Below are 26,479 nucleotides of genomic sequence, written 5' to 3' on the forward strand. Positions count from 1 at the left end.
AACAAGAACTTGACTGAATTTCTATTTCAAGCCCCCACTCCACCAGGCAGGCAGAAAACATTAACATGGGGCTTTCTTGAAGTTTCTTCCACACACACCCCCCCCCCCCAGTTATGTCGTGCCAAGAGACTTGGGGAGGCTCCATACTGTTTCTGCAGCAAACACCCATGCAAGTATGGCTGAGGCCACCTGTCTCTGTCCATCTGGTGGCCCTGCCCTGGGGTAAGGGAACCTTTCTTCAAAATAGTCCTGTTATGGATTTTCTGGCACAACCTACATACAGTCTTCCCCTTGCTGGGTAGCTTCCCCACACCCTGCCCTGCCCAATATACACACATGCACAGCAGGCAAGCAGGAAAACGGGGCTCAGGTTCTCGAGAACTCCCTCCCCTTCCCTCCTCTTGACAATAGGGCAGGATGGAGATGAAAGGGGACATGACTTTCCCTCCTAGGTTCCAGCTATAACAGTTTGTCTATAATTCAGTCCTCTCTTTTAGTGATTTTATGGTCTTCTAAGCTCCCCATGGACTCGGGCTTTGACACACCAATTGTCTGCTTTCCACTTGAGCCCCGTTTCACAGTCACCTGCCTGAAGCGGGGGAGGGTAGGGACTGGTGGAGAAGACATCTTCTCTGGTCTGTGCAGATACGCTTACTTTATTCTCCATACTTGTTGCATAGGGTGGATGATACCATAATTTTTGTTTTTGTTTGTTTTTAATCAGCTCACTGTTGGTTGGGGTTATTGAAAGGGTTAATTTCTTGAAATATCACCCCACTCTGTTATGTCACCATTATCATCCTGATGACCCCCTCTGCCATGGGCACTGACACACCTGGTTAGCCAGATAAAGACAGGGCACTGGAGCACCTGGGTGGCTCAGTCGATGAAGCCCCCGACTTTTGATTTCCACTCAGGTCACAATTTCAGGGTCCTGGGATCAAGCCCCACCTCAGGCGCCACTCTCAGCCTAGAATCTGCTGGTCTCCCTCTCATTCTGCTCCTTCCCCTGCTCGCGCGCGCGCACGCGATCTCTCTCTCTCAAATAAATAAATAAATCTTAAAAAAAAAAAAAAAAAAGACAGGGCACTAAAGCCTGAACAACGGGGCCGGAAGGCAGTTTTTCTGAAGGTTTGCTCCAACCCTTTCCCTGCACAAAGGAAGGGAGGAGCCTTGCCTGTGGCCACACCCACCCAGTAGACACGTGGGTGCAAGAATCCAGGTCTCTGAAAGCCATCCCAGATTTTCCATTTTGTCGGGAGGAAGGCTGAGAATTCTCAAAGGGGAATACCTTTGCTCCCTTGCTCGGAGCTAGCTCTTTGGTGCCCGCCCTTCTTCTGGTCCCCTGCATCAGAAGCATGCCGGCTTGTTGGAAGTGGGAAAGCATGAGACCCAGCGCCTCCCCACAGAGATATGTGTAGCTCTGTGTCTCCTGCTGTAGAAATAAATGGTTTCGTGCTACACAGGCTGCTCGAATCTATGCCTTGGACATCTTTCCATGTCAGGATATATAACCCTACTTTATTCTCTGTACTATCTCGGTATTCAACAGTATGGATATTACCGTGTTTTTTGTTTGGTTTGTTTTAATCAGCCCTCTACTGATGAACATTTGAACTGTTTCCAAGATTATAATACATGCTACAGCAGAAGCTCTTCCATGCCTCCTTGTGCACCTGACTCCACACTTCCCAAAATAACTCTAGCACTTGCATGGTGGGCAGTGTGATGGGTATCCTTCTATAAAGCTAGGTACAGGAAGGTTGGAATATGGTCACAGTCACACAGCAGGTTTGTGCTAGAGATAGCAAACGTGGTGCCCCCTCCAGTCTCCAGACCTAACACTCTTGGTCCCAGCTGATGATCCCTTAAGTCTTTTACACATGGGTCCAGCTTGGGTTGGACCTGGTCTTTTGTTTATGTCAAATGGCCTGGAAGAGCAAAGTGTGTGGGTTGTGCCAAGCTGAATGTCAAGGAAAGGAGAGACCACTAGATAACCTTCAGGGACTAAGGGTGTCCCAGGCCCCCAGAGGAGGAAGTAGCCTGGACTATCTTCCTGGTTTACAAAGCATATTTATACCTGTGATTTCATTTTACTCCTCTGCGGTGTGTATTATTATCTTCCTCATTTAGAAAGGAGGAAATCGATGCACAGAATAAATAACTTGTCCCACATCGCACAAACTAGCAGTGGTAGAGCCAGGACTGGGGACTTGTTCTTTTAAAATACATATATAATCACCCCTAAAAGGAAAAATAACATTCCTGAAAGTGTGAAAAACTGAAATTGCAGCTACAAAAATAAAATGGCATCCTCACAGAAAGTTTGAAGAAAAAACTTGGAACAACAACAACAAAAAACTAAAAAAAAAAACAAAACCTTCTTAGGTGACCATGGGCACATCGTCTCTTGTCTCTGAACTGTGGTCATCTCGTTCTTACAGAAAGAGAATGGTAATAACGGTAGTAATAAAGGGCAATGGTAGCTAATATATACCGCACTCGGCTCTGACGTCATAGCCATTTCCATTTCTGAGCTTCCCCGGCAGACTTGCATTCAAACATACATATTTAGGGGCGCCTGGTGGCTCAGTTGGTTGGGCGGCTGCCTTCGGCTCAGGTCATGATCCTGGAGTCCCTGGATCGAGTCCCACATCGGGCTCCCTGCTCGGCAGGGAGTCTGCTTTGCCCTCTGACCCTATCCCCTCTCATGTGTTCTCTCTCTCTCAAAATAAATAAATAAAATCTTTAAAAAAAAAAAAAAGAAAAAGAAAAAAGAAAACATACATATTTAATGTGGCTATAATCACAGGACACACACAATTTTGTTTCCTGGTTTTTCACCTGGCATTATCTCTTAACTTTTCCCCGCTTGTCTACACGGATTCAGCAATCACCTTTTCAGAGGCTGTATCAATCACCCAGATTGATTAACTCCTGCTGCTGGTGCTGCCACCAAGTTTTCACTATTTTGGCAGATACTGCAGGAAACATCTTGTGGCTTCAGGGACATTCCAGAGTCAGAGACTATCAGAGACCTTAGGACTCTGAGCTCTGCTCTCCCCAGGCTGTTCACCCAATCCCACCTGCCCTTTGCCAGGGTGCCCGGTTCCACTCTCCCCTCTCCCAGAGCCTGAGGCAGAGCTGAGCCCTTGCCTGACAGCATCCTATAAAGGCTAGGAGCCTCAAATCCTAGGGAAAAGGGCTGAAAAGAGCTTCCCTTGGTGTCCCCCTACCCCTGAGAACGTGTGTATTTATTCTCCATATCCCTAACTCAGGGAATTCTTCTAAAATCCAAACTAAAAATCCCATTTTTCCCTTCTTTGTTCATAGGATGTACACTTTTTTTTTTTGGCCAGGGACCTGTGAGAATCTCTCCAAAGGTGTAGGAATTCATTACATTGTCTTTCTAATTCCACCAGGTTCTTGAACTCCTCATGCCTACTGGTATCAGGTTAAGAAGACAGCTGAGGATGACATTCTCTTTTTCCACCCCTCCTGGCTGCCTCCCATTGCTTTTCCTGGGTTTAATTCCATAAGTGCCTCTTTTTCAGCCTTGGGCAGGGACCCATTCTACCCATTCACCTGACAGTCGCTGGAATGTTCTAATGTATTAGATGCATGCCTGAGGGAGATGGGTTGGGGGTGAAAGAGGGGATCTGAGGAGCTGGGTTCAGTTATGCTTCCGCACTTGTTGGCGGTGAGAACTTGGGTCAGTCAGGTAAACTCCCTGAGCCTCACTGCCTCATCAGAAATATGGGAGAAATTATAACCTGTACTTAGCAGGAGTGTTGAGAGTTCCCCTTTGTGAAAGCGCTGGATACACCCACCGTAAAGCACCCATGAGCGCCCCGCGAGTGGGACCACTTTTGAAAAATATGCCAAGTGTTCCCCAAGGTAATGATCTTCACTGCTTTTCTTATCCGTGTGGGGTGAGGGCTTGCTCCACTCTGCCCCCACTAGGACCCTCTGATCTAAATACATCCACCCTCGCCAAGTCCAGGTGAGCCCACATCTCGGCCCTGAGGCAGTGAGCTCGCACTCCAGATCCGAACGCGCCCACTGGGGACTCACTCGGACCCTCCTCTCTTCTGCCCACCCCCTCCCACCCAGACTCGAGCGTGCCCACCCACCCAGCCTGCCTTCCCTCCCTCCTCCAGCACACGCGCGCAGCGGGCCCTCAAAGCGCCCCCAAGCACATCTGGGCTCGTGGGCCGCCACAGCTGGAAAGCGGGGGCCCCGCGCGGCCCGGCCGCTCCGGCTCCTGGCCAACCCCCCCGCCCCCGGGCCGGGCAGGTAATGGAGCGAGGGCGCGGTGGGGGGGGGGGGGGCGGGAGCGCCGGCGGGGTGGGGCGGGGCCGCGGGCGTGGGGCGGGGGCCTGACTGCCCGGCCCGGCGCCGAACGGCGAGGGACAGAGGCGCGGGAGGCGCGTGGAGCCAGCGGTAGCCGCAGCCGCAGCCCGAGCCCGCGCCCGCGCCGGCGCCGCCATGCCCTTGGCCTTCTGCGGCAGCGAGAACCACTCGGCCGCCTACCGGGTGGACCAGGGCGTCCTCAACAACGGTTGCTTCGTGGACGCGCTCAACGTGGTGCCGCACGTCTTCCTGCTCTTCATCACTTTCCCCATCCTCTTCATCGGTGAGCGCGCCGGGAGCGGCGGAGGAGGGGAGGGCACAGGCGGGGAGGGAGGAGGAGGAGGCGGCGCCGCGCGCCGCACTGCTCTCGGTCCCCCTCCGGGCCCGCGACCGCCGCTCGCCTCCCTCCCCGGGTCCCCTGCTTTGTGTTCTACCCCGCGGTCCCCGCACTCGCACACCCGCTCATCCCCTCACCCCCACCCCGAGGTGCCCCCGAACCCGCACCAAACACAGCGGACGCTCCGGACCCAGGGAACCCCCAAGTTTTCTACCGCAGAGCCAGAGCTGAAATGGAGAACCGGAAAAGCAGAGGTTTCTGTAGGCGCTGGAAAGGTCGGGAGGGTCTCGGGCTGTACCCCCAGTAGTGCTGTGTAGGGAGCCGGGACACCCTTCCCCCAAGGCACCCTCCCTGTCAGCTGAAGCTGGGCCCAGGGAGGAGCGCAGCCTGGCCTCAGAAGCCGGGATGGAGGCCCTGTGAACCCCTGCGCTTCCCGGGGCTGGGCCAGACAGTGGTCAGTAGCTTCTGACGTCCCCGGGGGGTCCCACGCGCCCTGGGCAAGGAGAGGCAGGAGCTAGGGACTTGGGTCCCCTTCCTCTGCTATCCCACCTGGGTCAGCGTCCCTGCCTGAAAGCCCCCAGCAAAGTTGGGCACCACTGCCAGGACCAGCCTACATGCCTCTTCACTGGGGGTCCCCCTCATCTCTCTTTCAGACCTTGAATTTTCCAAGCTGGCTAGAGCTCTGTCAATTCATACCGCGTCCCCCGCCTCTGCAAAACTTGTTAATTCACTCTAATTAAGAAAAAAAAGAGCAAATTTTAAAATTCATATACAGCTTTTGGGAAGAAAGGGAAGATTGTCACAAAATTAAAAAGGGAAGGATGCTGCACAGGCAGAGATGCTAGTAGTTATTGACAAAGATGAACAATTAGAAATTGGGAGGAAGCGTATGTAACTTATGCTTATATGTGTATCAGAAATTGTACCAGCATTTACACTTCTGTTCTCAAATAAATGGTTTATTTACATGATAATTTGTCAGATGAGAGGTCAGCCTAGAAAATGAGTACTTGCGTAGGTGGGCCTGCATGGATCCAGACTTCATGCTGGGACATTTAGGTCACACGTACCAGACCTGGGCATTCTCATGCACAGGTGTACAAATGGATACACTCCCCCCTGCGGACCCCATACCTAAGCACCCTCCTGGGGTTCATGCACCCCTTCCTAGTGAGCCAGGCTTCCCACCTCTTCCTGCCTCTCCTTGCAGGATGGGGCAGTCAAAGCTCCAAGGTACACATCCACCATAGCACGTGGCTGCACTTCCCTGGGCACAACCTGCGCTGGATCCTGACCTTCATGCTGCTCTTCGTCCTGGTGTGTGAAATCGCAGAGGGCATCCTGTCTGATGGGTGAGTGTCTCAGGAGAGTGGATCTATCCCAGGGTGCTTCCTGGAAGGCCAGGGGACACCCCAGTTCACCTGCATTCCAAGGAGGCAGTAACATTTGCTCATAAATCCAGCAGCTGTTGACCTAACATCTCCTGTGTGTCAGGCTTTCTGTGCCAAGTGCTGGACACAGGTGAGACCCAGGCCCTGGCCTCCGTGTAGCAGGGTAGAAGGAATATGGATCTCACGCCAAGACCCAGTGAAACAATCCTAGAGCTTCTTAGAATGCCCCAACTCTTGGAGTTGCCTTCTTCGAAAGAATAAAAATCATTCTTGCTGAAGACCTTTCCTTGGTTCCCAGTTGTTTTCAGGGTCCCAGGCGCTCAGCCTGGCATGCGGGGTCCTCACAGTCAGCACCCCCCACTGTCTCTAGCCTCATTCCCAAGGCCTCCCGTCACCCACCTTTCCTCTAGGCTTCACAGCACATTCCTCACACCGCTGCCACTGCACAGATCATACTGTATTTAAAGTTTATGTCTATTTGCAAAACTGTCTCCCGCTGAGTGAGAAAGGCCTCAGAGTTGGGTTTAATTCATCGTTGTTGTCACAGCACAAGGCACACGACGAAGCTCCATAGACATGTATTGGCTCCGTAAGAGCATAAGTGAAATAATGGTACAAGCGAGAACTCTGGGAGGGGACAGGAAGGCAGGGCTGGCCAAGCTTCCGGGTTGAGGGGGCTTCTAAGCTGAGTCTGGAGGGGTGACAAGGGTTCGGACAGCAGAGGAGTCCGGAGAAAGGGCCAGGGAGGCAGGAGGGGGGAGGAATAAAGGCAGGGGGAGGAAAGGTTGGGGTGGGAGCAGTGCACGGGGGCTGGAGCGTGAAACACATGCAGGGGAGTGATGGTGGCTGGGACTTGGAGATGGGGTTGGGGGCATCTCTAGAAGGGCTTCGAATGCCAGGCTGTGTCTGGGTTGGATTTTGTCGGCAGTTTGGAACAGAAGAGGCACATGGTCAGCGCAGCATGAGGGGTTTCCAGGGCAGGCTGGAGGCAGAGAGAGGCTGGAGGTAGGAACAGCACTTAGGAGGTGACTGCAGTAGTCTAGGTGAGAGATAACTGCAGCCGGAAATGGTGTGTCAGCAGCAGGGGTGCGGAGGAGGAGGAGATGAAGCCGCCATCTCACGGAGGAAGGCTCAGTGACTGCCTGGGCAAGGGGGTGGTGGGGGATGGAGGGCATTTGGCTAAAATATCAGAGGTCCAACCACTCTGAGCTGGAATCAGACTATGCCCTGATTCCACTCTGGCCAGCCGGACAGCAGGGGGATGGGATCCCCCAGCCCACACACAGTACCTCACCCTCCCACCCCCAGTGTCCCTGCATGCTGGCTCCAGCAGTAATCTCTGTGACAACTGCTTGCCTTGGGGCTCCTCCTTCTTATCAAAGTCCCCCAGACCAGCAAGAAGACCAGAACGCCTGCTGCCCCACATAACCCCCCTCCCCCATCTAGACACCCCTTCCAAAGCAGCACAAATGCTCAAAAGGGGAAGGATGTCTATGAGTCCTCAGGCCAAAAATTCTCACTGGGTTATAATTAGCGGGGTGGCAGAGAGGAAAACACCCCACCTGTGGAGAAGGTAGACCTGGGGCATCTGCTGGGCTTCTGCCACCTACCAGCTCCAGGACTTTGGACCAGCCACTCAGCCTTTCTTTCTTTCTTTTTTTTTTTTTTTTGAAGATTCTATCCATTCATTTGACACAGAGAGAGATCACAAGTAGGCAGACAGACAGGCAAGCAGGCAGGCAGAGGGAGAGGGAGAAGCAGGCTCCCCGCTGAGCACGGAGCCCAATGCAGGGCTTGATCCCAGGACGCTGGGATCATGACCTGAGCCGAAGGCAGACGCCCAACCGACTGAGCCACCCAGGCACCCCAACCTTTCTGGGCCTTACTTTCTCTACCTGTGAAATGATCAGCATCATCCCTGCCTTGCCCGCTTCACAGGGCCATGGAGGATGAAATTAGAGCACAGACCGGGTAGAGAAATGGAATGGCAGAGCCCTGGGCAAATAGTACATTCTCAGAACGTGGGAGACTGGAATGAATCAGGTCAGGGACTCCCTCCTGCCTGCTGTCAGCAGCCCCTCCTGTGGGGGCTGCATCTGTATCCCATTTCTCCCCCAGCTCAGTGCAAACTACCATTCCCTCCCCAGCAGGCAGGTTGGCTCTGGAACTGGACACTTGTCACCTGGTCTTTGTTGGTCTCCATCTGTGGGGACACTCCCCTGGGCAGGCAAGCATGAAGAAAAGACATAGGAAGGGAGCGGACAGGAAGAGAAGCCACAGATCCTGCCATTTGGCTCCCCCAGGCCACCCTGGCCTGGGTTTGCAGACCTACCTGGAAGTGTAGGGGGCAGGAGGCAGGGGGGACTAGTTAAAGCAGTGGTCTTCAAACTCTAGTTTAGTTGAGGGTAAGCCTCATTTACTGATTAATTAAGGCATCTTAAAATTTGTAGGGTTTCCTCTCTTCTCCTTTGGGTATGATTTTTGTGTGATGCTTTGAATGTAGAACAACCAAAGCAGTACAAGTTAAGAGAGGAAACACTTTTTTTAGCAATATAACTAGAATGTTTTCCTAGATCACCATACACTGGAAAAAGCCCATACCTAAAACTTTTACCTAATTTCTAACCTAATTTAGTATATATTATTCAGTAAAGCAGCCAAAGTCTATTTTGTTAAGTCATGTCATGAAACATTTATTTCAACTCTGGTTATTCTTCATCTTATTTAATTATATCAAATGTTTATCATTTCTCCCTCCTATTGCAAAAAATGAATTTATTCAAACTTCTGTTATAACATTTAAGATGTCACTTAAAAATGTGTGAGGGAGTATAGAGTTTTTCAAAAACTTACTTCAAGGAGTACAAAGGCAGTACTTACTTGAAGCCCCCTACACAGGGTGTTGGTTGCTCCCGGTGACCCCACTAGCGACTGATTGCCTTGTACCTCCTGTGTAAGTCTTTTGCTGAGAATATCCACCAATATCAACATTTATGGTCTCATTTAACAAGAAATTTAGAGGTCGCCTCTCTAGTTGGTTTGGTGACTTAGTGATGTCATCAGGGACCCAGCCTCTTTCCATCTTTCTGTGTGTCTGCCATATCTTTCCCCATGGTTATAATATGGCTGCCTAGCTCCAGGTGTCACTTAGGGAGGAAGGCAAGGGCAAAGGAGACATGCTCCCACATGCCTCTTCTTTATGCAGGATATCATCCTCTGCAGGCTTTCCTTTGCATCTCATTGGCCAGAATTGAATTATATGGCCACCCTTAGACCAATCACTGGCAAAGGGGTGTGGAATTGCCTGGCTGCTTGAACCAATCACCATCATTCCCTAGGCTGGGCACGTTGCTGCTAGAACATACTTGTGGTTCTTTTAGCAAAGCAGAAGGGGAACATGTTATTCGATAAACAGCCCGCAATGCCTCTACACCTATACGCTAGTCCTACCAGACTACTTAGGGCCCCTGCGTGGCTCTCCTCATGTCCTCCCTCCTTCTCTGTTGAACTCCTGTTCATCCTTCAAAGTCCAGCCTAGTGCCACCTCCTCTGTGAAGTTTTCCTTAGTTGCCTGCCTGCTTGCTCCTTGTGCTCTCAGCCTTCGGTCCATCTGCAATATCACTTCCCTAGACTGCCTAGTTAGACAGTTAGCTCTGAGCATGGTTGCCCCCTCCCTACTGTCAGCTTCTTGAGGGATGCTCAAGGGCAGGGATGCTTGGCGTGCTGGATAGAAGGAGCAGTGCAAGCAAGAGCATCACTGGAGGGGCTCCCAAAATGGCTTCAGCAGGAAGAGCAGGCTGGGCGGTGCTGAAAAAGTGGCTTGAGGCCATTATCACCGGGACCTTTGGTCCCAGGCTGAGCAATGTGAGTGTTGCTTTCTGTAGGAAACTGTAAATGAGGAGACTAAGAGTACCGACGTCATGGGACTTCATGAAGATTAAGTGAGCTCACATACATCACATGCCCAGAAGAGTGCCTGGCACAGGGTAAATGCTCCGTAAATACTGACTACAGGTGTTGTCATTATAACCTGGGACCGGGGCCGGTGCTGACCTATGCTCTTCGTGGGAAATGGGGCTGTCACTGAGAGAGTTGTGGTGGACAGGCCCCTGTACTGCCCAAGGGACCCCAGGGACAGGAACCCAGCTGTGTTCACTCCCAGAGAGGGGGTTCCAGGTGTGGCTCTGCAGCTGTGACTGCCAAGGCTGGCTTCCCCATGCTGGCTTCTGTAAGCATGAACCCAGGGAGAGAAGGCCATGAGGTCCAGAGTCTGGACACTGAGCCCTCATAGCATTCTCGTGTGGACTCCTGGAGCCCTAACCAGTGGGCAAGTTTGGGATATGTTTGGGCTGGGCAGAGCTGCCGATATACGGAGTGGAGCTGTGCATATGATCCAGAGGCCCTACTGTGTGCTGAGCCCTAAGCGCAGGGCCTGGGCTGCTCTATGGGGGGGACTTGGCACATCTACCTCCAATCTGTCTCTCTCTCTCTCTCTCCCTCTGCCCCATCTCAGGGTGACTGAATCCCGCCATCTCCACCTGTACATGCCAGCTGGGATGGCATTCATGGCCGCTGTCACCTCCGTGGTCTACTATCACAACATCGAGACCTCCAACTTCCCCAAGCTGCTGATAGGTAGGGGAGCCGGAGGGGGCGGGAGAGGGATAGTTACCTTCATTCATTCCTCAGATAATGTTTGCTGAGCACTTACTACATGCCAGGCACTGTTCTAGGTAGCTAGAGGTTCAGAAGTGGAGAGGAAAAAATCCCTGCCTCCTGGGGGGAGGAGACTGGCAAGCAAAGACAATGAATAAACAAATAGGTAGGAAAGATGCTACAAAGAAAATAAAGCTGGGCAAGGGTTTGAGAGTGATGGCAATGTTGTTGTCTATAGAGGGTGGTCAGGAAAGATCTCTGGTAAGAGAGAGCATGCACATATTTCAGGGAAGAATTTTCCATCCTTTGGAACAGCAAGTGCAAAGGCCTTCTGGTAGGACCAAATTTGGCAAATAGGCCAGTGTGGGCAAAGCCAAGAAAGGGGAGGAACGGTAGGAGATGAAGTCAGGGGCCAGGAGGGGAACGGGGGAGACCCCTGGGCTTTGGGTCTGAGCACCTAGGCAGATGATGGTGTTAATAATGGACATGGCAAAGGAGCATGGGTTGGGGTTTGGGGAGTTGGTGGGGGTGACGGCAGGTTGGGACATGTTGAGTTTCAGACAACCAACTCAAGTGTCAAGTGGGCAGTTAGAGAAATAAGTCAGGCATTCGGGGGAGGTCAGGACTGGAGATAGACGTTCAGAGGTCAGGGGCTTATAGGTGGCATCTAACGCTTGAGCCTGGCCGAGGTCACCTGGAGAGAGAAGAGAAAGAGCCCAAGACTAGAGCCTGCAGTCTGTGAACATTTAGAAAGATTCAAGAAGGAGTGCCTAGTTAGATCCTCTGACGTTGTGTGGCTGGGGTCCCAGGCAGAAACAGCAGCAATGAATGTTTGTGTTTATTGACCATGTACTGCGTGCCAGGCTTGGTGCCAAGCTCCTCACATGCATTATCTCACTTGATCTCCACAATCTCCACATTGGTATCGTTGCTATCCCCATTCCACAGGTGTGGATGCTGAACTCAGAGAGGTTACAAGTAACCGCTCAAACTTTCATTTAACGCTTGCTATGCATCAGGCATGCTCCTAAACATTTTACATATATTAACTCATTTAATCCTTACAACAGCACTATGAGGTCAATACCACTATTACGTCCCTTCACACAACAGGAAATTGAGACCCAGAGGTTAAGTGATTTACACTCGTCTGCCAACTAGTCAAGGGCAAAACCAGGTTTAGATCCCAGGAGTCTGGCACACAGGCAGGCTCTTAACCTCTTCTGAGACTGTGTGTCTAAGGGTCTTCAGACTGCTTGGGCCAAAGGTATAAATCTGGAGGTCTGCCTCTATGTTTGGCTCCATCTGCCTGTCTAAGGTCAGGGCTGTACCTCTGGCTGGTAGGCTGTGGTCAGACTGTGTATCATTAAGTCAGGCTATGATTTTTAGGAGTCACAACATCTAATTGACGTCTGGAGTCTGGAACACTCTGTGCTAGGCCAGAGACAGCATGGTGTCATGAGCGGGCAGAGGGTATTTCCCAAGCTAGTCGCAGGTCTGCCTTCCCGGGTAAGGTGGGAGCTGGGCTCCGTCAACATCATCCAGGGGATCCCCTACCTGGGTGATGCTATGAGAGTGTGGCTGGGGAACTAGGGAGCAGCAAGTGGAGAGAAATGATAGGTACAGACAGCAGAGAGCCTCCCTCTTCTGAAGCTTCTGAAGCAGCTCCTCCTATATAGAGAACCCCTTCTTAACCCCAGGACCTGGCTGACCAGTGCCCCAGAAACATCCTGTCTGGGCATCTGGCAAGTTCATTTTCTCATTCTCCAGAAAGCACATAATGTTCTTTCTTTAAAGCACAAATTACCACCCATAGATGGACCATTCTTTCTCCAAAGAATAAGGACTAACTTCCTCCACTCCCCTTTGTTAGAGTTTTGCTCTACAGAACCAGTAAGTCTAGAACAGGTAAAAGCAGAGATGATGCACCCTATGAGCTGCAGGGATTGAGGGCAGTGGGTATTGGGGAAACAGCTGGCCCCCTGAGAAGGTTCCTCTCTGGTCAGGTCCGGAGTCCTGCAGAAAGGTGAACCCTGATGTGGCTTACATTGTCCCACAAAATAACTTTGGTCCTGAGGCCCCAGATGAGATCAAGGAAATGTTCTGTGAAAAAGTCACATCCGAGCTGGGAACTGAAGGATAGGTAGGAACTAACTGGGAGAAGGGAGAGGAGAATGTTGCGGCCGAAGGAACAGCATGTGCAAAGGCCCTGAGGCAGGAGAAGCATGTTAGGAAATCTGGACGAAAACCAGGGGCTGGAATGCAGAGAGCAGAAGAGAGCTGAATTTTGGAGGCTGGAGTGGCAGAAGGGGACCATACCAGGCAGCGCAAGCATTGATCTTTATCCCAAGGGCATTGAGGCTTAGGGTGTGTGTGTGGGGGGGGTGTAACTTATATATAACATAAAATTTACCATTTTAACCACTTTTAAATACACAGTTCAGTGCCATTAAAAACATTCACATTTTTGCGCACCATCCATCCAAACTACCCATCTCCAGAACTTTTCATCTTCCCAGACTGAAACTCTGTGTCCATCAGACAATAACTCCCTGTTCTCCTCTCTCCCCTCAACCCCTGAAAACTACCGTTCTACTTTCTGTCTCTATGAACCTGACTACTCTAGGTACCTTATGTGAGTGGGATCATACACTATTTTGTCCTTCTGTGACTGGCTTATTTAACTTAATCTAGTACCCTCAGGGTTCAGCTGTGCTGTAGCATGTGTCAGACTATCCTTTCTTTTTAAGGCTGAGTAATATTCCATTGTACGGATATACCGCCTTTTGCTTATCCATTCATCCATCAGTGGTCACTTGGGTTTCTTCCACCTTTTGGCTCTTGTGAATAATGCTGTTAGGAACATGAGTGCGTGAGTCCATATTTGATCAGATTTATTGCTCCGGAGGCTAGACTGGAGGCGGGCAAGAGGAAAGTGGGGAAACCGTGAGAAGGCTCTCAAGGGGAGATATGATGGCAGGCCCCCAGGAGATAGGATGGTGACCCAGCTGGCCCAGGAGTTTAGGAGGTAAAGGAGACAGAACCTCGTAATAGGTGGGGTGTGGAGAAGGGGAAGGAAGACACAGGGGTAAGGGGAATTCAGAGCCTGAACCTCACCAGCAGCCCCTGTGTCATACCACCGTCCTTTTCTGCTTTTCTCTCAGTCAAGTGCTAAGCTTTGGCTGAGGGCTGCTATGTCTGGCCCTGGGGAAATAGCCCTGGGGCTTAGTCCTAGGTCTACCACTCACTCCCTGTGTGACCTTGGACATGACACTCAGCCTCTGCGTGCCTCAGTTTCTCTGTCTACAGGAATAGTAAGTCCCTGCCCACGTCACAGGGTTGTCACAAAGAGCAAATCAAACCACATCTGTTAGGACCTGTGTAAGGCATATTTTCAAGTCTGGGCCCCCATAGGTGACCTCATGAAGAACCAAAGAGGTTCTGAGGCTTGGGTTCTATCTGGGGGAGTGTAGGTGTGGAGGCAGCTTGATGGCCTCCAGCTGTGGGATCCTTGTGACCTGGGGACCACACCAAGCTGAGGGGATTATCCTCCCACTCCTGGGCCAGAGGCGGGCAGCGCACAGAAAATAGACGCTTCTGTCCGCTATCCTAATGCCTTCACCCAGGGACCTGAGATAGATGGCATTCGTCCCTCCCTGGGCAAGTTCACCATCTTGGCCTAATTCCTTGCCCTGGGCAGACCCCAGCTTTGGTCTCCAAGAGATGCCCTGGCATTCATGTGACCAGGCCCACCTAGGGATGGAGGGCAGAGTGAAGGTGTCTCCTTCTCTGTGGTCCCACCAGAGAGGAGCTCTAGGGGATTTAGGCTGATCTTGACTGCATATGGCGCTAGGGAGCCAGGGGGAAGGAGCTGTCCATGCTAAAGCGTCTCCTAAAAAGGGACTAGTTATTGCTGCTTTCTCTTTTTGCCAGCTAGCAGTGGTTTATTAGCAGGTGGTGGTGGTGAGAATTTAGAGATTAGCTTCTGACGTTTAGGGTCCCAGGTCTAAAATCTGGAGATGATAACAGTATTAACAGTTGATATCCAAAGAGCACCCACTGTGTGCCAGGCCTACTGTGCCCAATGCTTTCCATACATTGCTCACAACACCCTTTGAAGAAGTACTATTATTATCCCTATTTTATGGGTGAAGAGACTGAGGCCTGAATGGGTTAAATGGCTTACCCCTTAAAGTACAGGAGCTGAGCCCAGGTATGTCTGGCTGCAGGGTCCCGCTCTAACGACTATACACACTGCCTCACAGAACTGTGACTTCCGTGTTTGTACCCCCGCAGGCCCCCAGGCTCCACAAGAGCATCATCATGCTGTCGTGGGCTCTGGACTGGGCACACTCAAGCGTGCAGTGAGCTTGGACAGCTCACATCCTCTTTGGGGTCCCAGTTGCCTCATCTATAAAATGAAAGGGCAGATTGAAGAACCTTTAAGATCTTCCCAGCTTAGAAATCCCACAAGCAAACCATGATAGGATGGAGCCTCCGGACATGGGCTCCGGGTCAGGCTGGCCCAGTTCCGCCGCCTGACCGCTCAGCTACCTGAGCCTGGCTTCCTTCGTCCGGTCAGTCCGGGGTGGTGGCAGTTCTCCCCTAACAAGGTGATTGTAAGGAATAAGTGAGATAATACTTAAAGTGCTTACTTGGCACAGCACCTACAACTTATTTAAACCGAAAAAATAATTTATTAATTACTGTAAAGGGAAATTTGGCTGACTTACAAGACAGCTTGACTTACAAGATTATTACTGTTTTGAACATACCCATCATGGATGTTTTAATGTATGTACAGCAGCTCAAAATTACACACGTACAGATTCACACACACAGCCCTTTACTCAGAAATGTGCACTCACACCCATAACGTTGGCTTATTCACTCACACACATGCCTCCTCCCTGACACACTTCTTGTCTCCCACACCCTTGCACACACATGAGTGCATATGCGTGCGAATTGCACACACATGCTCTCGCCTGCAGCCCTGCTAGTCTACTGGACCTTGGCCTTCATCACCAAGACCATCAAGTTCGTCAAGTTCTATGACCACTCCATCGGCTTCTCACAGCTGCGCTTCTGCCTCACGGGGCTGCTGGTGATTCTCTACGGGATGCTGCTCCTGGTGGAGGTCAATGTCATCAGGGTGAGGGTAAGCAGGCCACTCCTGGGCCACCCCAGCCACCCACCTCAGGACACACCTGGGCCAGGGTGGAGCTTCCAATCAGTGTTCTGCCCCTGGGTGTGGGCCCCCCACCCTGCTTCTTAGCTGAGCCCTAGAAGGAGTCAGCCTCTTTTAGCGGCCCCCAAAGGGGAGTTGAGACCAGTGGGAGAGGTTCGAGAGGAACATTCTGTCTGGTCCAGCTGCCCTCTACCCCAAGCTCCCAGAGGGAATGGAAGTGATAGGAAGTGTTAACCAAGGTTGAAAGATTCTGTGTTTAATCCCACAGAGAGGGAAAAGAGCTTCGAGTACTGGCTTCTCTGAGCTCTGTTGGTGGTGGTGGTGGTATTGTTTTGGGGGAGGGGAGTTATTTTAATGTATTCATATAGTTACACATATACCTGAATGAGTAAATGTGGCTGCATACATGTCTTTTGTCTTGTTTCATTATCATTTTTGCTCACCCCCTTTCCCTCTCTCCCCTCTCCCTACCCTACACTCCCTGGACCTTTCCCTCCCCAGGTAACCCAGATTAGCAACCTCATATGTACCCTTCCACTCTTGGTTTTATTAATAGAATACCATATTCATGTATCTATTTAAGGTTCTTTTTTCTCAACACATATAAAAGTTTTTCCTCTCAATATTCATTTTATAAAAATAGGATCATATTATACACAGTTTTCCGCATCTTGTTTTCCTCACCCAACAGCTATCTCTTAGGACACTCTCCAAGTCTGGTATGGCTAATTTAGTTTTCTTAATGGCTGCATAATATTCCATCAAGTAGATGAGCAATAATTTCTTCAGCCATTACCCAATTGATGGGCCTTCACTTCATTGCCAAGTTTCTGCCTTCACAAATAATGGTGTATTAAACAGACTTATATCTTTATGTATCGCTGCTTTTATTTCTGTGGGAGAGAGTCCAGGGAGCGGAGTTGCTAGTTCAAATGGCCTGTGTGTTTTAAATGTCAATCAGTGTTGCAGAGCACCTTCCAGAAAGACTATAATCTACCAGCAATGAATAAGAAAACCCTCTCCCTGCCTCCAACGAGCAATGGGCCAGCCCCATTTGGGGTGATGAGTATCAAGTACTACTTGAATTTGCATTTCTCTGACACCGCTGTTTTAGTTGGTTATGTACAGGGTACGAAGGCCAACTACATTCCCTGCCTCAAATGACCCTCACAGCACCCCAGGGATGTGACTACCACCCACTTTTCAGACAAGGAAACATTTGAGATGAGAACTTGTCCAAAGACACCTTGCTAGTAAGTGGAGGAGGCAGGATTTGAGCCAAGGTTTGCATGACTCCACGTTCTGCAAACCCTACATGAAACATGGTCATGTCCTCAGATCTGTGATATGGTATATGGGAGATTTCTGCTCTTCCCCAATCCAACTTCAACCCAACCCAACCCAGCCAAGGGGATTCAGAGTAGACCTCAAGGAAGAGTTACAAGTCAGGAGGCCCTGGCACTGGTAGCCAAGATGTGCGGGGTGATCCTTCTCCTGGGAATAGGCAAGAGATAGCCCCAAACGTTAGAGGTCAGGGTCAAGGATGGGATGCCACAACTCCAGATCTTTTCTGGGGCAAAGTGGAGAGGGGTGAGAAGTTGCATTTACCTGTCCCCGGTGACCCATGTGCCCCACAGAGATATATCTTCTTCAAATCACCAAGGGAGGTGAAGCCCCCTGAAGACCTACAGGACTTGGGGGTACGCTTCCTGCAGCCCTTTGTGAACCTGCTGTCAAAAGGCACCTACTGGTGGATGAATGCTTTCATCAAGACTGCCCATAAGAAGCCCATCGATCTCCGAGCCATTGGGAAGCTGCCCATTGCCATGAGGGCCCTCACCAACTACCAGCGGCTCTGTGAGGCCTTCGACACCCAAGCGGTCAGTGGGGGCCCTGCCACACCATCCATTCCCCTCCCTCCAGGTTAGAGTCACAGATGGGGACCTCAGAAGGCATCACGTCAAACCCCCGGTAGGGCCCACTGAGGAGAAGAGGCTTGCATAAGTTACACAGAGAACCGGGGACAAATCCAGAAGTTAAGGTTCATAGGACGGTCCCAGCTAGAACAGCCCTTACAATTTAGGTCATCTGAACTAACACCCTCATTGTCCAGATGGGGGAAACTGAGGCCCTGAGAAGGGAAGTGACCCCACTGAATTCCCTCATGTCCTAAGTTCTTCCTTCTAGAGCTCAGTGATGAGAAAGGTGGGAATTTTCACCCATTTTAAAGGGGGGATTTAGTGGCCTGATACTTCTAAGAACTCTTAAGCTGAGCCAGGCAGGGGTCTCCCTAACTCACTGCCATGGAAACGGAGACCCCAAGAAAGGCCGTGACCTGCCCAGAGCTGGGCCACAGCTGGTAGGTGGCAGAACCAATCTCCCAACTCCCGTCCCATGTTCCCTCACTGCCTCTGTGCTAGCACAGTGGGGAGACACTGAGGCAGATGCAATCGCAGGTGGTGACGAATGAGGGTGCCACCTGCCACTTCCTCATTGCAGTGCTGTGCTCATCACATCGTCCCTGACCAGCTGTGTGACCTTGATCGAGCACCTGGCCTCAGTTTCCCCATCTGGACCATGTTGGTGTTGATAGGGCCCACCTAACTGTGCACTTGGTGACTCAGTGATTTCTTCTGGAGTTCACCTGTTTACAGCAAATATGGCCACTGGGTTTCCCCAGGCAGTAGGAGCCAGGGACTTCCTGGGAGGCCGGGCCCTGCCGCGAACGGGCCCTCAGCCCTTCTGACCTGGCCGTGGGTTCTCGCTGGGCAGCAGAAGGACTTGCAGAGCACGCAGGGGGCCCGGGCCATCTGGCAGGCGCTCTGCCACGCCTTCGGGAGACGCCTGGTCCTCAGCAGCACTTTCCGCATCTTGGCTGACCTGCTGGGCTTCGCCGGGCCACTGTGCATCTTCGGGATTGTGGACCACCTTGGGAAAGAGAACCGTGTCTCCCAGCCCAAGGTAGGTCACCCCAGCGGGAGAGCAGATCTTCCCTTTGGAAGATTTTCCCTTTGGAAGACTTTCCCTTGTACATGAGAATGTGCAAGAGGTCAACATGTGTGCACGTCAGCTGCACTGGGTCAGCTCCCCACACTGGCACAAAGCCCTTGGCAATATCTCCCTCTAGAAGATGCTCTGCATCCGGTTAACAGAAATGCCAGGAGGCAAGCTGGTGCCCCAGGAAGACTTACGGTGCCCTGCTCTCCTCACCATGTCATCATTGCCATAATACCTCTCCCAGGTATTAGTCATTCAGAAAGTTGTAGGAAGTGCATTTGTTTACTCTGCGTCTAGGGCCTCTCTGATTTGTTGAATATGTTGGCTTTCGTTTACATCATCTTTGTAGACTCCAAATAACTTCTCATGATCTGACTGCTTCAGTTCTGTATATTCTGGCATCCAAGGTTCCACAGGTGCATCTTGGAGGCTGCTGTTGGGGGTGAGGGGCAAGGGAATCCTCCATGGGCTTCTCCCTCCAATTCCAGATTTCACGCAAAGCTGCCGCAGTTTTATGAATATGTTGGACTTTCCCATTAAAAATTCTTTGACAAAAGGATCCCATGTCTTAAAAATACTTCAAACTCATTGGACTAGATGGTATCTAATGGCCTTTGCAGCCTTAAAGATGCTACAGAATGAAATGTGTTGGACCAAAGAGGCAGGAAATCTTTCTGGGGGTTTATTTTCCCTGCTTGGGGCAATAGCATCCACTCTGGGGATGGGGTGGGGTACTTAATTCCTTCCTCTGTTTCTTTGCCGCCATGCAGGTTCAGATGGTCACAAAATTGAGGACTTTTCACCTCTAACAAGACTCAGAGTTTTATTTTCCCAGCAGGAATATCATTATAAACTTTTAACCACAAACAGTCCGAAAATGAGGCTGAGAATTGCCAATTAGAGATCTTAATGATTTATGACACTCCCTTGTGTCACACTATTCATCTCATTGGCTCTAAGATTGCAGAGAGCATTTAATCCTCGGGAGGTTTATATTAATTTTTCCCAGGGGTACAGTTAACCAGCTGAGCACTTCTGGTCAGGAATATGAGACACTCCAAGTCTGTTTGTCTGATTTATTCAGCAAACATTTATCGAACCCTACTGTGTGCCAGGCCCGGGTTGGGCTGTGGGAATCCAGAGGCAGTGGTTATGATGGGGCCTATTAACTATAATAACAACCACGTGCTGACCAATTAACGCATGCCTGGCTGCTTGTGGGAGTTACCCATGTGCTGTCTCCTTTCACGCCTAACACAACCTTTTAGGGTAGGTACTTTTTTTTTTTTCTGGTAATAGCTTTATTGGGATATAATTCATATACCATACAACTCACGAGGTAGGTATTTTATCCCCATTTTACAGACAAGGGACTTGAGGCACAGAGAGGTTAGAGAGTAACTTTCCCTAGGGTTTCTCAGCTACTTTGTGACAGAGTTGGGATCTGAGTCCAAGTCTCTTTCACTCCAGAGTGTGGGCACTAGAACTGTCATGCTAAATTGACTTACTATTATCAAGCCATCACCTCTGGCTCCAAGGACTGTGAAATCCAATGGAGGAGAGAAATCCAAATAAAAGATTTTCTACTGTGTGTTAAACACTGCTATTAGGGCGTATATCCAGGGAACTGTGGGAAGAGGGAGTGACTAACTCAGCCAGTGGTCATGGACAGCTTCATAAAGGAACAAGTATTTGCATGGGGCAGGAGTTAGCCAGGCTCAGATGGGCAGATTTCTAGTTCAACAAGAATGTGAGGACTCTTCTTGCTTGTTTAGACCTTAATGGCTTTTGAGGCCTTCTCTGGCTTTTGAGCCTCTGAACTGTACTTGGCCCAAAAAGGGAGAGAGGAAAGGACGGCTTCTCTTGTCTACAAGAGTGTCTCCTTCAGTTCTAGTCTGACCATAGAGGACTCCAGAATATTCTACACTGATAATCCCACAGAAGCAAGAGCCCGCTGCAACTATCAGGAGGGAAGCGACACTGGCCAGAGCCCTTCTCACCTTGTTCACACCATTGTCCGCTTCCTGTGTTTCCCAAAACTCTGGTGGGGTTCTCCTAGAGAGAGAACTCTGAGGCAGGATGTGCCAAAGAGGTAGGGAGAACAACACTTAGAATTGTGGTTCCTCTGAACGTCTCTTTTCTCTTTATTTATATACCAACCCTGGGATTTACTGCCCTCTCATTGGAATGCTCTTGTCCTGGTTCTTTGTGATTTCGTAAATCCCCGAGACAGATGGCTCTGCCTCAGTGGCAGCAGGCCTTATCAGATTTAATATTTGTTCCTGCAGCCCAAAGGCAATCAGCAAATTACAGACATTGAAACGAGAGGTGAAAGTAAATATAAGTCTCCAGTGTCAGCAACAAAGAATCCTCAATCGTGTGGTTGCCTGGGATATGGCTTAATTCTCATTTGGGCTTCTGGCTCCAGAAAATGGGGGAGAGGGGTCATTTACTGAGGTCATTTGGTTCATCCCCCTGCCTCCCAGCAGCTGTCACCCAGAGACAGGTGCTGTTCTGGTCTTTATGAACCTACGAGGAAGCTCTTCAGGAGCAGCCCTCTGTAAGAAAGCCTTTCTTTGGGCTCAGCCTCCATCCGTGCTGCTCAGACCGCACAGCAGGGCACCATTGTTTACTTCATTGTCAGTGGCCGCCCTGTCCTGTCTTCCCTTTCCAGGACACTCACAGTTGGCAAGAATCACACTGCCCTTGGAATCCGCGAGGACAAACATCATTTCTTCTTTAATTCCACACTCCTGTCTCCTCTGCCACTCCCCTGGGAAAGCTGAGACCCAGGCTGGGTGCAGCCCATGACCTCTCTCTCTCTCCAGCCCCCTCTCCAGCCTAACCCCCACCCACAATCTGTCACCTGCCAAGGATGCCACTGATCTGGCTGCAGGGCAAGGGAACTGGATTCGTAAAGAACTGCCAAGCTCTGCTCTAGGCTGTCAGCTGAGCAGAGAAAGAACAGTATGGCTTTGGTCTGAGGGCCAAAGCTTCCAAAAGCCTCTAACTTCAGAGGGGAAACGTGTGTGGGTTCGTGAGTGTGAAAGTGTTTGTTTCTGAATGGGTTCTCCTGGGAACCGTTTATAATTCTGTGTGTATGTCCTTCTATTTGTCCTGTGTCTCTTGGTTTCTCTTTTTCCATGTGTGTCTATGTCTTCATTTGGGTACACACATTTGTAGCTGTCACTGTGGGTGACTGGTGTAAATTGATATGCATTTCTGTGACTTTGTGATGTCAGTATGTGGGTTGGTCTCTTCATGACAATGCCCATGCAGCTGCTCTGGGATGGCATGTCTCCCTTCATCTCACTAGCCCCTCTCAGCCCCCAAGACTCAGCTTAGATGTCACCTCCTCCAGGAAGACTCCCTCTGGTTGGATGAGGTGCCCCTCCTTTGTGCTCCCGTAATAGCCTGGGCTTGCAGCATCAGACCCCCCTTGTCTCTTTCCCAACTCGACCCTGAATCCCTGAAGACAGGGACTGCATTATCTGACCTCCTTGTGCCCAGCACCCAGCTCCATGTCTGACGCTCAGGGGCACAGGAGACATGAGTATTCAGGGAATCATACAGAAGCACTCACCTGCTGAGCACTTATGCTTACTAGATACCTTTACCTGCATTGTTACACTGAATTCTCACAACAGTTCTCTGGGTGGAAACCCGCTGTGGCCTCATTTTACAGTGAGGAAACTGAGGCTCAGGGAGATTGAGGTACCTTACATAAGGACACAGTGGCTAATATATAACGAGTCAGGACTCAAACTCAGATACGGCTAACATCTAAGTCCAGGCTCTAAACCACCATGTTAAATGGTTAAAGATGGATGATGGGTACGTTGGTCCATGAGTGGTCAAAGGTAGTTGTTATTGCTTTTTCCCAGGGCCTTTCAGGGCTGGGACCTATGGGCAATTGACTTCTGGCTCCTGCCCAAATAAGAAGCAAAAGCCCACGTGATCCCTGTCCATTAAGCCCTAGAGAACAAGGGAAGAGGGCCTTTCCAGCCATACCTCTGGCCAGGCAGGGTAATGGGGGTCAGAACTGCAGAGTCAAGAGTCCTGGGTTCTAGTCCTACCTGTGGAATGAACCAGCTCAACTGCAAAATGGGCAACTGTATAACTTCTATAGAAAGCAGATGGAGAGGAAGAGCATATGCATTGATTAATTTAAAATACATATTGAGCCTGGAAACCCCCGGAAACAAACACTTCCCTGAGAGCTTGTGAAAGTGTGAGACTAGGGCATCTGACCTTCCGAAGCATTTAACTCCCACCAGATGTCCAGTTGTAGGTCCTTGGCCTTTTCTCTCCAGCCTTCAAAGTGTTGGGTAATGTCCATGCCCTCACACCCATTTAAAGCTTCCCAGGGCCTGCCTTCCTTGGGCAGGACCCCGGGTCCCTTTGGCTAGTCTAGTACCCACTTCTTAATAAAAATTTAGCTATTCTGGGCTCCATCTCTTTTAAGCTGTCTCTTTGAAGAGAGATCTAATAACACCCTAATGACTTAGACCTGCAGGGAGATTTTCATCTTAATAGGCCACAAGAAGTTGATCCAAAGAAATAGAGTTTCTGCCCCAATAGTATGTGTGTTGTCGGGGGAAAGGGTCAAGGTTTTGTCTTTAAAGCTGTGAAAAAGGAATTAGTTGCTTTGCTAAAAATGTACAAATAATAAGCGTATTTAACAAATACCACCCATACTCTAACCAACATATGTGATCAGGTGATTTTTCGAGTCCACATTCTCCAGCCCACGTGTTTTCTGATCATCGTGAGACAGCACGTGCATGGCACACTCGAGAGCTTTCGTAGCGGTCAGTGTTCCCATGAGCATCAGAATATACCCAACCATTCCCTATGGATGCACATGGACATGGCTTTTCACCTCTCCCTCTGCTGTAACCCAGGGATAGAGCACTTTCATTTCCTGATGTTAAATGATTTCCTCTGGGGTAAGTTCCCAGGATGTGCTTTGTTGCTTTAACATAATGGACTCCATTCTCCAGAAGTGGGTCTCTGTGGAAGATGGTAGAACCGAAGAATTCCAAAGTGTGTTAAATAGGACCAGGACTTCCCAAGCCCATGTGCCTTCATCTTTGACCCAGAACCAGCCACGTAGCCGTGGGTCTGTCCCCTACAAGCTTGTAGCTGACAATAGGAGACTCGAGGTCAAGAGGCCGGGTGAGGCTTAGGTAGTGGATCTAGGGATGTTTTGGGCATCACACAGGTTCCTGTTCATGTTCATGTGTTCTGCCTTATCAGCATGTGACCTCGAGGCAGCCACATAACCATGCTGAAACTCCATTTCCTCGTACATAAAATTAGGCTCATAATGGTATTCTCATTGGTGTATTGCAAGGATGGAGTTCTGCACCTGAGAAATACTGTGTCCTGCCCCTTCCTTCCCTGCAAGGTCAGGTCTCAACCCCTGCAGCCTCATTTTAAGGTCCATTTTGCTGCTTCCAACCCCCCCCCCACACACACACACACGCACCTCCTTCCTTCTCCCTCTGCCTTTCCCTCTGGTACTTTGATAAATGAGCCAGAGTCGGGGACTTCAGGCCTTGGTAGGCCTTCCTCTAGGAGACTTTAATTGTCTCACTGTGCCTGCTTCCTGCTGTCCCCAAAAGGAAAAGACTTCTGTCCCACAGAGCCAGGGAGAGATAGCTGTAAGTTCCATGAAGCAGTAAGGGCTGATTGAGAAGGCCCAGTTGAAATGAGAGGCAAGATCTTTTGTAGCATCAGACCATCAGAAAGCTCTGTATCCAATGATCCAGGAATTTCTGACTCTAGGAAAAAGACCCCTCTTGGCGTTCTGACCCCTTGGGCCTGATCCTGGCCAGGGACGTGCCCTCAGACTCCTTCTCATCACTTTGTTCCCACCACCCTTCACCCTGCAGCAGCTCCCATACCCTGCAAATAGCTTTCAGAGTTCAGGGCAGAGTCTCAGGAAGGGGAGAGTGCTGTCTTCATGGAAACATTGATGTGGTTCTGCTGGGGAGCAAAGGACTTAATCAGGATCAAAGTTTTCCTGGGAGCTGTTGATGCTGAATTTGGAAACAGACATGCTGTTGTTTCCTGGTATCTTTAGCAACAGAGTCAAAACGTTTGGGGTTTTTTTCCCAGTGCTTATCTCTGAGATCTTGCTGGAGGTGTAGCAAGAGGACAATTTAAAAGGAGGTCCTGGGAGACCATGAGGCCAGGGGGGCTTCTGAAATCTTCTCAGTCCATCAGAGGTGATGAGTTTCCACCTCGCCTGGGAGCACTACCGTTTTCCCACTGGCCTCTTCTCCCCAGAAATTTCTGCAGGGCTGGCTGTTGGTGAGTGTAGGACAAGACCTCAGCTCATTCTGGTTTTTTTTTTATAGCAGAGAACACACATTGTGGGATTTGCTCAAGCAGTTCTGATTTTGGCTGCTCTGTGATTTGCTCTATTTATTCTTGTTCCATTCAGAGTGAGCTCCCCTGGGCCTGGTGGCCCCACAGCTGAAAGTCATATTTATGGGCACAAGGTTAGAGCTGGGCCGCACTCTGTTCCCCTAGGTAGGATGATGAAGAGGGTATGAGCAACCCTCCCTGTGGCTAGAGGATGTTTAGTTGGATTTATCAGTCTGATTTTGCCCTTATACACAGCAGCACAGACTTTGCAAGCATGGAGGCTCCTATAATAATGGCCACCATGGCACACTAACAGGTGTTAATGGTGGTCATCTCCGAATTCTCTTTCCCACAGAAGCAATTTCTCGGGGTTTACTTTGTCTCATCCCAAGAGTTCCTTGCTAATGCCTACGTCCTAGCCGTGCTTCTGTTCCTCGCCCTCCTACTCCAGAGGACATTTCTGCAAGCATCCTACTATGTCGCCATTGAAACTGGAATTAACTTGAGAGGAGCAATACAGGTACTTGGCTAATGATGTTTTCACTTCGCAGTAAAAACCACATTATTCATCCTCACGGGCACTCGAGAGTAATTCTGCGGTGAGTTTATCTTTTTGTTGTTATTGCCCTTTAGCAGCGCTTTGAATCAATAGCTGTTGACAAAGCAGTGTAGGAGGGTGGAAAGTGCCTTGGGCTGGACTCGGGGAGTGTAGGGGTCCAGCCTTGGTTCTGCCTGGCACTGGGTGTGTGATTTCACCTGCTCGGCCTTGACTCGGACAGACATCACTGATGGGTCACCTCACTCTTTCCTGCTGAATGCACATACAGACTCAGAATCCTTCTCCAGATTCTGTTCCAGGGGTCTGCCACTGGTCTTCTTTGGGTGCAAAAAAAGAAACGAGTTTGACATACCAGAACTAGAGAAGCCTCGAATATCGATTTGAGCTCTTAAATCTTGGGTCCTAACAAGAGAGATCTATCTGGCCCCATGAGTCCCTTGGGTCTAGGTCCTCGCTCCTGCCCCCTATGGCTTCCTTCTCAGCATGGGTTAAAATGATGATCAAGGGAGCCTGGGTGGCTCAGTTGGTTGAGCGACTGCCTTTGGCTCAGGTCATGATCCTGGAGTCCCGGGATCGAGTCCCGCATCGGGCTCCCTGCTCAGCAGGGAGTCTGCTTCTCC

General features: G+C 50.3%; 1 protein-coding gene across 4 annotated transcripts in view; it reads left to right on the forward strand.

The window, feature by feature from the left end:
* The first annotated feature begins 4,488 nt into the window (after positions 1 to 4,488).
* The window catches only part of ABCC8 (ATP binding cassette subfamily C member 8), a 73,435-nt gene continuing 51,444 nt past the window's right edge, over positions 4,489 to 26,479 (forward strand). For 2 of the 4 annotated variants that reach the window (XM_021685821.1, XM_021685823.1), the window contains exons 1-7: positions 4,489 to 4,636; positions 5,901 to 6,042; positions 10,595 to 10,716; positions 15,732 to 15,898; positions 17,566 to 17,808; positions 18,701 to 18,889; positions 25,656 to 25,820. In XM_021685821.1, the coding sequence (XP_021541496.1) occupies positions 4,489 to 4,636; positions 5,901 to 6,042; positions 10,595 to 10,716; positions 15,732 to 15,898; positions 17,566 to 17,808; positions 18,701 to 18,889; positions 25,656 to 25,820 (1,176 nt within the window). The remainder of the gene's footprint in view (positions 4,637 to 5,900; positions 6,043 to 10,594; positions 10,717 to 15,731; positions 15,899 to 17,565; positions 17,809 to 18,700; positions 18,890 to 25,655; positions 25,821 to 26,479) is intronic. The other 2 variants (XM_021685824.1, XM_021685825.1) reach the window with 1 other exon arrangement.

Source organism: Neomonachus schauinslandi, chromosome 11, assembly GCF_002201575.2.
Source record: "Neomonachus schauinslandi chromosome 11, ASM220157v2, whole genome shotgun sequence".
Classification (NCBI taxonomy): domain Eukaryota; kingdom Metazoa; phylum Chordata; class Mammalia; order Carnivora; family Phocidae; genus Neomonachus; species Neomonachus schauinslandi.